The 12,993-nt window shown below is 31.5% G+C and overlaps 1 protein-coding gene across 1 annotated transcript; it reads left to right on the forward strand.

Moving 5' to 3' along the window:
* Positions 1-4,899: 4,899 nt before the first annotated feature.
* LOC7495309 (F-box protein At5g46170) lies at positions 4,900-7,379 on the forward strand. Its single transcript, XM_002317245.4, has 2 exons — positions 4,900-6,333; positions 6,898-7,379. The coding sequence occupies exon 1, from the start codon at positions 5,097-5,099 to the stop codon at positions 6,312-6,314; it is 1,218 nt and encodes a 405-aa protein (XP_002317281.1). The 5' UTR covers positions 4,900-5,096; the 3' UTR covers positions 6,315-6,333; positions 6,898-7,379.
* The last annotated feature ends 5,614 nt before the right edge of the window (positions 7,380-12,993 follow it).

The raw sequence follows: 12,993 nt of genomic DNA on the forward strand, positions 1-12,993 counted from the left end.
CAAATCTGCTTATCGTGTGTGTTCCCACAGCTCTGATGATTTTTTACTAGCTAGCTGGTGAAGTGCGAAGGAGAAGTGATGAACAATTCTGAACTCGGGTAGTTATTGAGTAGCATGAGTAGAGATATTAGATATTAAATATTAGATATACATTTTCGATATAGATGTTATTAGATAAGGACTACGTGTTGTTGAGTATGTTATCGGAGATATTTATGCTTAAAACTACTCATTGGTGTTACCGTAAGAAACACTCTTATAGCCATATGTCTTATATAAAGCTATAATCGTTCTCTTCTTGATAAGAAGGTTCCTATCTTATTGAGTTAAATCCTCATCATTATAAAGTTAAAATGTAAAAATAAAAGAAATTGTTTTTTTATTCGATGTCATGAATACATCTTATGTTTAAGTTCATAGTCTCGTTTATTAAAAGAAACAAAACAATTTTTTTTGATATTTTTAAAATATAGACCAAGTTCTCATGACTTTAATAAACCAGTTATTAAATTCAATGCGCATGTAAAATAAAAAAGACTATTTTTTGTTATTTTTTAATATGCTATAATATGCAAATATAATTTATTTTTGAGATATTTGGCCATTTGCACACAAATAAATTTGTATTTTTCTTTGAATAAGAGAATTTTGATTTTTGTGTAATTTTCTGAAATTTTTTTAAAGAATAGAGGATATATTTAATATTGAGTCAGCATCTTATAATATAGGTCTACAACACAAATATTAAATAACATGGTTGGAAAAAACATGAGGGACCCAAAAAGAATTTTAAAAAGGTCCTTTAATTTTTTCAGAATTTTTTGGAAATTATTCGGGGTTCGTGTGGTAAAAACATTAAAAAAAATAAACACTACTGGAAAATCAGTTGGGCGTGTTTGTCAAACACACCCTTAACAAAAAAAATGAGAGACTTACAATATTCCTTAAGGTCGTATTTGGCAAACACACCTTAAGAAAAAAAAATGCACCTTTTCTTTTGTAAAAACTGGACTTGCCAAACACCGCTTTATTTAAAGGAAGAGCTCAACCCATCCTCATGGGCCAGCCTTCCTAGACAAAAGATCTAAGCCCACAAACAAGGTCCAGAAACAAAATAAGAAACACTGCAAGTCCAACAAGTTTTTTGTTTGAATTTGATGAAGAATATCAACCCATTTCTAGGTTATTCCCCAAATTCACCTTTTAAAAAAATATTTATTCGCTTAATTGATATAAATTAAAAAAATATACTAAAACAGTTAGATAAATCACCGTAACAATTCATAGTATCACAATGTTTTCAATTTTATCCTTAAATATTTTTTTATTTAAGCTTTCTATTTCCAAATTAATGACGAATTTCTTAAAATTTTAAGGAAGGAAAAAAAAAACAAAGTGTAAAATAATGAGAAATCCCATGAACAATCTCAAATTCGCTAGAAAAAACTCTATTTAGTTCACCTAATTTTCCTTTTCTTCCTCTATGATCCTTTAGTTTTTATTATTTTTATTTTGGTTCAAAAATTCATTTTCTTAACATTTTAGTCCTTGAATTTGAGAGATGAAAGAAAAGATCACTTGAAAAAGACAAAGGAGAGAGAAAGTCATCATTCCACCCCAATTTGACAATAAAAATTATTGATTTTAGTGTCAATGAATTTCATTAGACAATAAGATTTTGATGGTGGTAGTTTTCTCCTATAAATATGCTTGGAGAAATATATCCAATTCCATTTAGTTTTTTTATTCTATTGATTTTATTTTTTCTAGTGATTTTTTGGTGTTTTGGTATTGGTAAGTAGTGTATGGAGGATTTATGGCATTTTTAAAGGTGTTTTCAAGTAAAAACAACTGAAAAATTGTTTTTTTTTTTGTTCAAATATTTAGACATTGATTTTTCAGTAATTGAAAAACAAAATAGTAGGCAACATGTCACCCACTTTAAAAAAATAATAGTGGATGGCGAGTTGTTTGTTTTTAAGGGAAAAAACAGGTGCTGGATTGGGCATTTTGATTAAGGCTTGGCGCGTGGTTTGGCCCATCAGTGCCTAACTCTTTTCATTAATTGTTTCTATTGAGTTAGATTTTTTTTTAATAGTGATTGATTATATATATATATATATATATATATATATATATATTAGTTGCATGATATTTTGAAGAGAATAATTTGATTTCTCTTGATTTTTTTCCCTATATTTCATAATTTATTTTAATTTGCTTTTTATAGAATTATTGATGCCTCAAATAAATATTATGATATTGGATTGGTGTTTGATTTTTTGAGTGTCTATTTTTTATCATATAAATAAATAAAAAATAGTTTCACAAATTTTTTTTTATTAAACCCAGTAGAGTTTATGACTTGGTCACGGTTTGACAAGTAAACTCGGGTAAATCCAGTATATTGCAGTACTAGTGTTTAAAAAAATATGCCATCTTGATTATTTTTTAAAAGCCAAATCATGTTTTTACAGCTCGTCCGAGTTGTTTTAAGACCCGCCAAGTCAACTAAGTTACATTGAGACAATTAAAAAATTGAATCATCGATATCAAAACTATAAGGAGAAGAAATGAAAGATCATTGAAGAACCATCGCCCCTCCATCTTAGACATCACCCACAACAACAAAAAAGTTTGCTGAGATGGTTCAAACTCTATTGCAAAAGGATGCAAGACGACATTAAAATAAGCCATATGGTTTGCTAGAGCAATACTCTAAAAAAGCAAACTGAATAAAACACAATAAAGTGAGTATATATTTATATGCAATCAATTGATTCTATTTAATGCAAGAAAAAAAAAGTTATTTTAAGAAAATATATTTAACAAAGAACAAAAAATAAAGACCTCAGATAACTCGACCAAATAAATAAACAAAGGATGCGGAAAGCATATATATAAGAAAAACACATAGGTCAACCTCCAGTAAAATAAATATCAAATGATAAGATTGAAAAAACATTAGTTTAAAAAAATGGTAAAGAAAAAACCCAAGCAACCCTTAGTGAACGTCCTTAAGTTGGGTTAATTTTCCAAACAACAGCGGGTGAAATTCCAAAATGAGCTTAACTAAAAAGCTCAAATCCACATCAATCAAATTCAAATTAATTTAATAATGAATGATGAAATAAAGTGTAAAAAAAGATACTAAACTAAAAAATTTGGCAAAGCAAAAAAAATACTATCAAAAGAATGATAATAAAATCCGATAGGAAAAAAATGATCGAGGGTGAAATTGTTAAAAAAAAATACATTATAAAAATTATCTCAGATGACATAAATAATAATTTAAAAAATAAGGACCAAATTAGACAAATTTAGAAAATCAAATGAGGATGAAATTGAAACAAATTTTTATTTTTATAAGTTATTTTAAATAAAACAAATATCAACCAAAAGATCAGGAACTAAATAAAAAATAAAGAGAAGTAAAAAAAATAAATGAGGATGAAATTGGAACAAATGTTTTATTTGCATAAGTTATTTGAAATAAAACAAATATCAACCAAAAGATCAATGATTAAATAAAAAACAAAGAGAATGTAAGAGGTTGATTTGAAAAATTGGAGAGAGAGAGATGGCCGCCTGAGCCAAACCAGAGCTCTGTTTTCTACTCGCGCCATTGTTATATGGAAAAGATACCGAGACGAATCAAAAGACGTCTCATAATGATATTTTTGGTTGCCAAAATTAGTCGCATGTGTTATTCAAAGGCGGCTGACACGTGCCCAGCATGCATCAATGATTTTTTTAAAATTCCTTTAATTTATTAAAAGACAAAACTAACCCTCACTTTATCTATAACAAAAAAAAAAAAAAAACCAATAGTGCAATAAAAAAATGCCCTTAGATCCATTACATAAAAAATTAAACCTTAAGGGCAAGAAGGTGTTTTGACTATGCAAATAAAAACTATAAGACCAAAACACCCCTTTTAGCTAGTCAAAGTATTTTTTATATAAGGGCAAATTGGTTATTTTATTGTACATTTTATAATTAAAAATATAAATTTACCCTCAATAACACCAAACAATGTATTAATTTTAAGAATATTTATGATAATTTACTATGCAATTTTAAAAATAAATATTTATCATACCCTCGGTCACTTTAAAATGTCAAAATATTCTTATTATAAAGATAACCATTGACCTGAAGCTTTTTTTCTAAGGGCAAGAAAGTAAATTTTCTATTTTCATCCATAATAAAATATGTGCAGGAGAATAACGAAACTGCCCTTTCAATTCTTTTTTAATGGCTTAGGAAAAAAAGTTTTTTTTAATGGAGAATTAAGAACGTGAAGATGAGAAAAGATAATGGAAAAAAGAAAAAGAAAAAGAAAAAGAAAAAGAAAAAGAAAAAAAGAGAGAGTAAGAGTAAGTTTTATTAAAAATATTTTAAAAAGAAAATGAATTTCCTTTTCCGCAAGGTGGCTTTATATGAAATGTCATCGTCATCTTCTATCTTTAATAACTTTCTATCTTTCTTTATGTAAAGACAAAAACCATGGATCAATCTACGCCCTTCATTCTCACACATCATCACACTACATTTCTTGTTTGACATTGCAAGCAATCCTGTATCTTATTATGTTTTTTAAATGTTTTTCATTTTTAATTATTTTTTAATTATTTTATACTAATATTAAAAGTAAATAAAAAATATTATTATAATATATTTCTAAATAAAAAATAAATTAAAAAATACTTCTAAATATTGTTTTTTCAGAATACGTGGTAATGCGGTTAAATAATTATTTTATAATTTTTAATTTTAATTTTATTTTAAGTTAAAATGTTTTTAATTATTTTGATAAGTTAATATTAAAAATAAAATTTAAAATAATAATAAAAATATTATTTTAAAAACTGACTCTGCATCTGTATCTGTACCATTATTGTTGTGCCTATCATCATCTCTCTCTCTCTTAGAAAATAACTAGCAATCCATCTCCCATTTCTTTTTCTTCTTATTATCTCCCATTTACTTAGATCCATGCAGCAGCTCCAGCCCTTTGTCTCTCTTTCTAATTTGCTTTAATTTTTTATTTTCTCTTCTCTTTGTTTCCTCAGAAATCGAACGATAGGAGAAAGATGAGCTCCCTTCGTCCAGATCCGACCTCCAGAATTCACCCTGAGCCTGAACCAACTACTACTACTTCCTCTCCTTCAATCGACCATTTCGACCGCCTTCCTGACTCTCTTCTCTTACTCGTTTTCAACAAAATCGGCGATGTCAAAGCTCTCGGTCGCTGCTGTGTTGTTTGTCTCCGCTTCCACTCTCTTGTCCCTCAAGTCGACAACGTTGTTGTCCGTGTCGACTGTGTCATCTCCGATGATGACACCTCCTCCTCCTCCTCCTCCACAAAGTCACACTCTCCCTCCTCTTCTTCTGGATTCTCCTCCATCTTTCGATTAGTCTTCGGTGGCATTGTCAAACCCTTCCAAGTTCTGGGTCAGCTGCTTGGGCCCAAGGTTAATTCGCGAAATGGGTTTCTCAATTCTTCGCTCTCTGTCGGCACCACCACGAGCACCGACGATGATACGGAACCGGATCAAGGTGGTGTCACCCATCATTCTCCAACTCAGGTTCTTAAGAATTTTAATGAGATTCGGTTTCTGCGAATCGAGTTACCCAGTGGGGAATTGGGGATTGATGATGGGGTTCTTTTAAAATGGAGGGCTGATTTCGGATCTACACTTGATAATTGTGTTATCCTTGGTGCTGCTTCTGTCTTTACCAATAATAAGAATTCTTTTGTTATGCAAGAAAATGATGCTATATGCAACAGTACTGCTGCTATTAATAATAATAATGGTGTTGATGATAATGGAAGCATACCAGAGTCGTTTTACACCAATGGGGGATTGAAGTTGAGAGTGGTGTGGACTATTAGCTCTTTAATTGCTGCATCTGCTAGGCATTATTTGCTTCAACCAATTATTGCTGAGCATAAGACTCTTGATAGTTTGGTATTGACTGACGCTGACGGGCAGGGAGTCTTGCGTATGAACAGGGAGCAACTGGAGGAGTTGAGGGTGAAGCCATTATCGGCTTCTTCTGCTTCGAAGAGGACTCTTGTGCCTGCATTGAATATGCGGCTTTGGTATGCTCCTCACTTGGAATTGCCTGATGGGGTTGTGCTGAAAGGGGCTACTTTGGTTGCTATTAGGCCTAGTGACCAGGCTGCTACTAAAAAGGATGTGTCTGATATCTCATGCCTGTCCACTGCATTTGAGGAGCCTTATGGTACCGCAGCTAAGATGCTGGTGAAGAGGAGGACTTACTGCTTGGAGATGAACTCATTCTGATTACAGTAATGGGATTGAGGTGGATATTTGCATCTCTGCACATTTGTAGTATTCCTGTATTATTTTGCACGAATATTTTAATGCCTAATTGCACAATGCAGATGGTTTTTATTTTTTATTTACAAATATTTGCTTGTTATGTTGTCGATTAATTTTGTCTTTGTTGCGTGCATAACTTTTAGCCATGCGAATGCCTTCTTCTCTCGTCTTTGTGATGCATGCCAGTTGCTCCTTGTTTACTTAACTTGTATTGGACAGAAAAACATAATAGTTGTAAGGGGGAGACTTGTCCTTGAATACAAGATTGGGATCTTGTTGTCACTGCTGTGACCGTTATTGTGGTGCCATACCATTTTAGGATTCTCATTGTGTCTTAATTGCGAACCTGCACATCATAATGTGCTTGCTTCAAATGACTTTGTATACTTATTTTTAAATTGGAATGCAGATGTATTTCGCTTTCAACAGCTGGTTATGATTTGATCTTGTTTGTGGTGTGTCATTTATTACTCAGAATTTACTCTATAAATTAGTAAAATACTTGATTACTTTTTGGTCTAAAAATTTTGTAATGTGCTTTCAGGGAAAGCACAATGGTTTAAGGCAAAGTGGATGTGAATGTTCTGCAGAGTGAAGAATCAGAAAACAATTTTTCTTTATGCTTTGGCATAACTGGATGCAGTGTCTCATGAAACTGAATCTTTCTTTGGACTGCCACTGGAATCCCTATCTGCAGTTGATGATGCCTTGCAGTCTTTTCAGCCTTTTGTGCATGACTGACAACCACCAGCAGCTTGTTTTAATTTCAAGCATATACTTGTAAGGTGCACACATGCAACTAGATGAATGCAGTAAGAGCTTTGAGTTTGTAGCGATTTACTTTAATTTAGAATTATGTATGTGAATATTGTAGGTATGAGTATGTTGCACTTATATTACACTTCTGTCGTACAGTAAGCAATGTACTCCTGGTTAACCTTAAAATGTTCTCTTTTGCAGCTGACTAAATGTTAGCAAACATATACAGTTGTTTTGCTTGTAAATGACTTGAACTTATTTCTTGAACCTGTGTAGTAATCTGTTTAGCTGCTTGCATCTTTGAGTATTATGACAAACTTGTTTTCCAATTTTGTGATGATTGCTATGGTTGGAACATGAGGATAATATCTAGATATTGCATGAGAAGGGTAGTAAAGTAGGGATTTTAGTGTATAATGTCATTGGTTTAGGCAATGATGGTGTAAAGTGCTCCCATTAGCTTTGTTTCTTGTTTCTGGATTTGTTCTTCATTGATGGTTGACCTTGTGAAAAGCTTCATCAAGCAAATTCCTTGGATTTAGGGATGTCTGTTGCTGCTTGCTATATTGTTATCTGGGTTTCTAAAAGAAATATGTTCTGTATTTGTTGGGTTTGGCCTTCTACATGCAACTATCTTGCTTTAGATTTTGTTTCTGGCAAGCTCTTGTTTGCAGCCCCCTAGGTTATAAGAAAACATGTTTGTTTCTCAATAACCATTGGGTCAAATTACGTGCTAATGCTGGTGGGATCATAAACTTGGTGGGTAATGTTGCTTTTAGGTTAATGTTGGTTCTAGTTGATGTGTCCAACAGTCTGTTAGCCCAAAAGAGGAAGCATTAGCATAGTCTGTTTCAGTTAGGCTACTTTCTGTATCTTTTCATGTCTAGTTAATGTGTTGGCCATCACTGTTATTCATGCCTAAATTCTTTTTTCCTTAGAATCAGATGGAAATGACAGTTGACACTGTATTGAACATATTGACCTGGTGAGTATGGAAATCTGTTGCTGTTTGTGAGCAGACAGGAAAAGTTGGGACCAAATTCCAGAGGGGAACTTAGCGGTATGGATGATTTTGCACACTACTTTACTTCCCTATCGTGACTAGATTAAGATAAAACATGTTACAAGTAGGTTATATGAACCTAGTTTGTTCAAGGTTTTTCTTGTTAGTTTTCCTTTTCAAGCTACCAAATTATTCGGTGTGCTAGCATGCTACATGGCGAAGTGACTTGCATAGTATAGTTTAGACAGGCAGGCAGCAGAATGGACGCCAATTAGAAAGAAACAATCAAGGCATTTACTGCTCTTCCCGTGCATATACATATATAGGTGTTGCTTTAATAATAATAATAATAAAACAAAAGGCCAGCCACTTTTGTCTCTATGAATTAGGGGTGGGTGTGGTGGTTGTTGTTTTTTAAAGTAGTATTTGCTTGAAAATACATGAAAATAATGCATCAAATCCATACTGCTACTCATAAGAACCTCTCTGGATTTTAGTGGTTATCATCGTAATCGCATGTAAATGAATAGTGAGGGAAGAAGGAATTGCTTGCATAGAAATCTACTGTTGAGGAAGCTGCCAGATTTGGCTACTTGTACCGATGATGAACAAAGTCTAGAAATTTCGTGGCCCTGACAACACTAGCAAATGAATCTCCATGCGCTTTGTTACACACACGAGATGAGAGATGGATGATGTCTCTTTTTTAGTTCTAATCTTAGCTATCATGTGTGTGTGTGTCAGCGGCACCACCGTTGAGAGCAGGTGCCCTCATGCATGCACAAACCTTTTTAAAATTTTGAGACTATTTTTATCTTCCTTGGAAGAATTGATTAGCGAGTTCCGCCTCTGCCTTTCATCTGTTTATCACATGATATATCTGACGATCCACGTGAAGGAAGCCTGGACTTCACTTATTCCGCTCCCCTTTTGACTTCTATGCTACAATTTTGTTAATGATAATGTCCAAGTTTTGCGAACCATTTTTGATCGGAGGGGGATTATATGAGAAAACAATATATGGGAAAACAAGCCCCGCTTGTTTATCAAACAAAACAGACAATTGCAATTGTGGAGTGTTGATTTGATTTCTTTTTTTTATTGAATAAGATATTTATACAAATAAAAGGCTAAATTGAAAAGTTATAGATAAATATAGATCAACATACTTGATTAGATTTTATGTTATAGGGAGTTATTTTCGGTTTTTTTTTTATAAGGAAATAATTTAGATTCTATCTAAATAAAATAATTTACTAGTATAATCCTTCCTTTTCTAATTAATCTATTTTTCTCTACCCAGAAATATAGTTTCTTCGTTCCCGTGTGGACGATTAACTAAGAAGTCTATTTAGAACTGGTAGAACAAACTGGGTTGGAGAAAAGACGTACACTAAGTACGTCGAACCTTTAAGATAAGAATCGATGAAGCTTCCGTGGGGCCGCCTTTTGCTTGAAAAAGTGGAATCGCTTCAACACGAATACGAATGCTCCTTTGGAAGTGGCGTAGGTCCCCAAAACTTTGAATTTTCCAAAAAAAGTGACTACAGGCCTCATATAGAGAAGAGGCAGTGATTGATGAAGAACAGTGGGAGAAGATTAGGGTTCTATGGCCACCCTGATACAAGCAATAGAAGCAGCACATGAAATTGTCTAAGGTTTTTTAAGAACAAGTCAGACATACTATGGGTTTGTTTTTGGAGCGAGATCTCACTATCAATATCTTGACCTAAAAAAAGTAATCTTTCTCGATAAAGTCGGTTGATTAGGATCAAATTCTATCCCTTAGGAACCGTACATGCACCTTTTGATGCATACGGTTCATCAAAAATCACGAAAAAAAAAAGAATCAATATGTAGATCCCATTTAACGAATAACGAAGGGGTTTTTCCTCCATTTTTCAAGAAAGATGGTTTTTTTACCATCATTAAACTTATCAAACTAACTTCTCATTGATGTATTCTTTCATCGGGATCCAATTCAAATCACGATAACATTCTCTTGTTCCTGAGTGGGCTTCTTTAATTCTTTTAGGTTTGTGCTCTACTCCGATCCGAGTAAAGATCTGCCCGATTTTGATTTGCACATATAGGGCTAGTAATGTACTTCATTTAATAAAAATAAAGGTGATAATAATTATCCAATAGATTCTTCTAAAGGATCCAAATCAATGAAAGAAAGACATCTTTTTAATTAAAACCTCGTTAGTAAAATAATTGTGATTCTTTCCTTGGTAATTTGTTTATCAGAATGTTTATTTTTTGAAGCAAAAAGTTATGAGAATTATAAAAGTAGAATTTAATAAAAAAATTTAATGATTTTACTACTACGTTGTGGATGTATTAAAAAATATAAGAATAATACACTAGAAATATTTTTATAATTTTATATAGAAAAGAAGAAAATCAAAAGTTAATAAAGAATAAACAAAAATCATGAAGGGATGTAAAAAAAATGCTCAATGATTTTTTTTAATATAATCTTATTCTTAAAAATAATATTTTTAAGATATATTTAAGTTATTTATTTCCATGATATTTCTATATTGTGCATTTGATAATTTTATAAAAAACACTGATGTCACAAAAAACTAAATATAAACTGAACAACATTTAATAAAATAATATTTTTATGTTATTTATTTGAATGAAGTTTAATTAAAAAAAAAAGGCTAGACAACTAGGCCTAAGTAACCTAGCGCCTAGTCCTTTTAATTTCTTCACCCCACCTCTTTGTAAAAAAAATAAAGCAGACGGTGCGTCATCTACTACTGTAGAGGACGCATCGTTTGTTTGTTTAGTTTTTGACCGCTAGAGAGGTGATAGAAAAATTGAGATGAGTGTTTTTTTCTCTCAAAATGTTTGATCTATTTTCACCTAATAAGCATTCTTATGATGTCAATAAATCAATCTCTTAACCCAAAACATCACTAAACCAATTAATAAACACAAAACCAAATCGATGGAAAATCATCTTGACCTCGATCTACTTTTTAGGCAAGATGAAAGAGAAAAGAACCTCAATGGAACTCCTTTCATTTAATAGAACAATCGACATCGAGAACAAATTTTTTCATGGCCAAAATGTCGGCAACTAACGACTTCCTTTCTCTTTTATAATTTTTCAATGATTTTCTCTCTCAACCCCCAAACTCAAGGACTAAAAAATAAACAAAATGAGCTTTTAGATCAAAATAAAAATTGTAAAAACTTTAAGATTGACCATGTATTTTCTCCATCTTCTACATTGTGGTCCTCTCTCTTTTAATTTTTCCAATTCTTCCTTTCTACTATAATCAAAATACCCTCATCTTCATCATCATTAGGTTCGGAGTCATTATTGATGATGTATGCATGATTATACATACTTGGATCATCTCTTCCTATAATTTTAGGTATCAATGTCCAGTTAATTGCACTCTCAGCTATCCTAGATGGACCAACAAACTATAAGGCTTGTGTACCCATTTTAATATACATGGGCACTAGAACCCAAATTTACTCCTACTCCATAGTACATAAGGATTTTACTTGTTTAGGTCAACTATTCAAGTACAATTCAATGTATCTCAATCTATTTTGGATGGAGAGCTGATTATAGTCTTCAAACTAACATAACAAGAAATTAGCATGGCAACATACTGAATAAAACGGTCCTCATCAAGCATCCTTCAAGTAATATCAACTTTAAAATCATTATAATTCCACCCAATTTCTCCATATATCACTCATTTAATTTTGGATAGTGATATATTTATACTAGCACTCAAAATCAGATTGCTTTCTCCATTTTAAACGATCATATATGTAACAATAATATTGCCATAATTACATAGCAATAACATATTTTAGAAGACATGTTTTGTAAAACAACAAAACCCATTTCAATTAATTATCATAAATCCTCATTAGTTCAATCAAAATTAATAGCATCTTTTCCATCTATTCATAACTAAGTACTATCTTTTCAATTGGACAAAATTCTCAATTATCTCAATTAACCCAAAACTTCAATGTAAAACTCCAATTAATCTTATTAAACCAAATTAAAGTTATTTATAGCATTAATTTCTTTAATTGATACCTAATTGCATCCTTTAATGTCTAATTGCTTCAATTGGACAAAATTCTCAATCATAGCAATTACTTCTAAAATTCAATGTAAAATCCTAATTAAATTCTCATTAGTTCAATCAAAATTAATAGCATCTTTTCCATCGATTCATATCTAATTGCTTCAATTGAACAAAATTCTCAATTATCTTAATTAACCCAAAACTTCAATGTAAGACCCTAATTGATCTTATTAAACCAAATTGAAGTTATTTATAGAATTAATTACTTTAATTGATACTTAACTCCAACCTTTTATATCTAATTGCTTTAATTGGACAAAATTCTCAATCATTTCAATTACTTCTAAAATTCAATGTAAAATCCTAATTGTCTAATTTATACCTAATTGATGTTATTTATATCATCAATTACTTCAATTGATCCTATTGCATTGATTCATACCTAATATTGTTTCAATTGATAAAATCCTCAATTATAACAATTAGTCGTAAAATTCAAACTAAAGCTCTAATTGATATAATTTATACCTAATTCAAGTGATTCATAACATCAATTGCATCAATTCATACCAAATTGATCTCAATTAAACTAAATCCTTATATAACAAAATCAACCCAAAAAATAATCAATTAAATCCTAGCATAATTACAAAATAACAACTAAACACATAAAATTAAGAGTACAATAATGTTTACCTTGATTTGTTGAAGGAGAAATGGTGGTAGTGGTGGTGAACTTGTGGCAGTGATGGTGAAGGAAAGGGAGGGATGATGATTTTGGTGAAAAAAAACACAGAAGACA

Source organism: Populus trichocarpa, chromosome 11 (genome assembly GCF_000002775.5).
Source record: "Populus trichocarpa isolate Nisqually-1 chromosome 11, P.trichocarpa_v4.1, whole genome shotgun sequence".
NCBI lineage: Eukaryota > Viridiplantae > Streptophyta > Magnoliopsida > Malpighiales > Salicaceae > Populus > Populus trichocarpa.

Bases quoted from the DNA above. Each gene is read 5' to 3' on its own strand.
- LOC7495309 (XM_002317245.4), top strand. From the start codon at position 5,097: ATGAGCTCCCTTCGTCCAGATCCGACCTCCAGAATTCACCCTGAGCCT.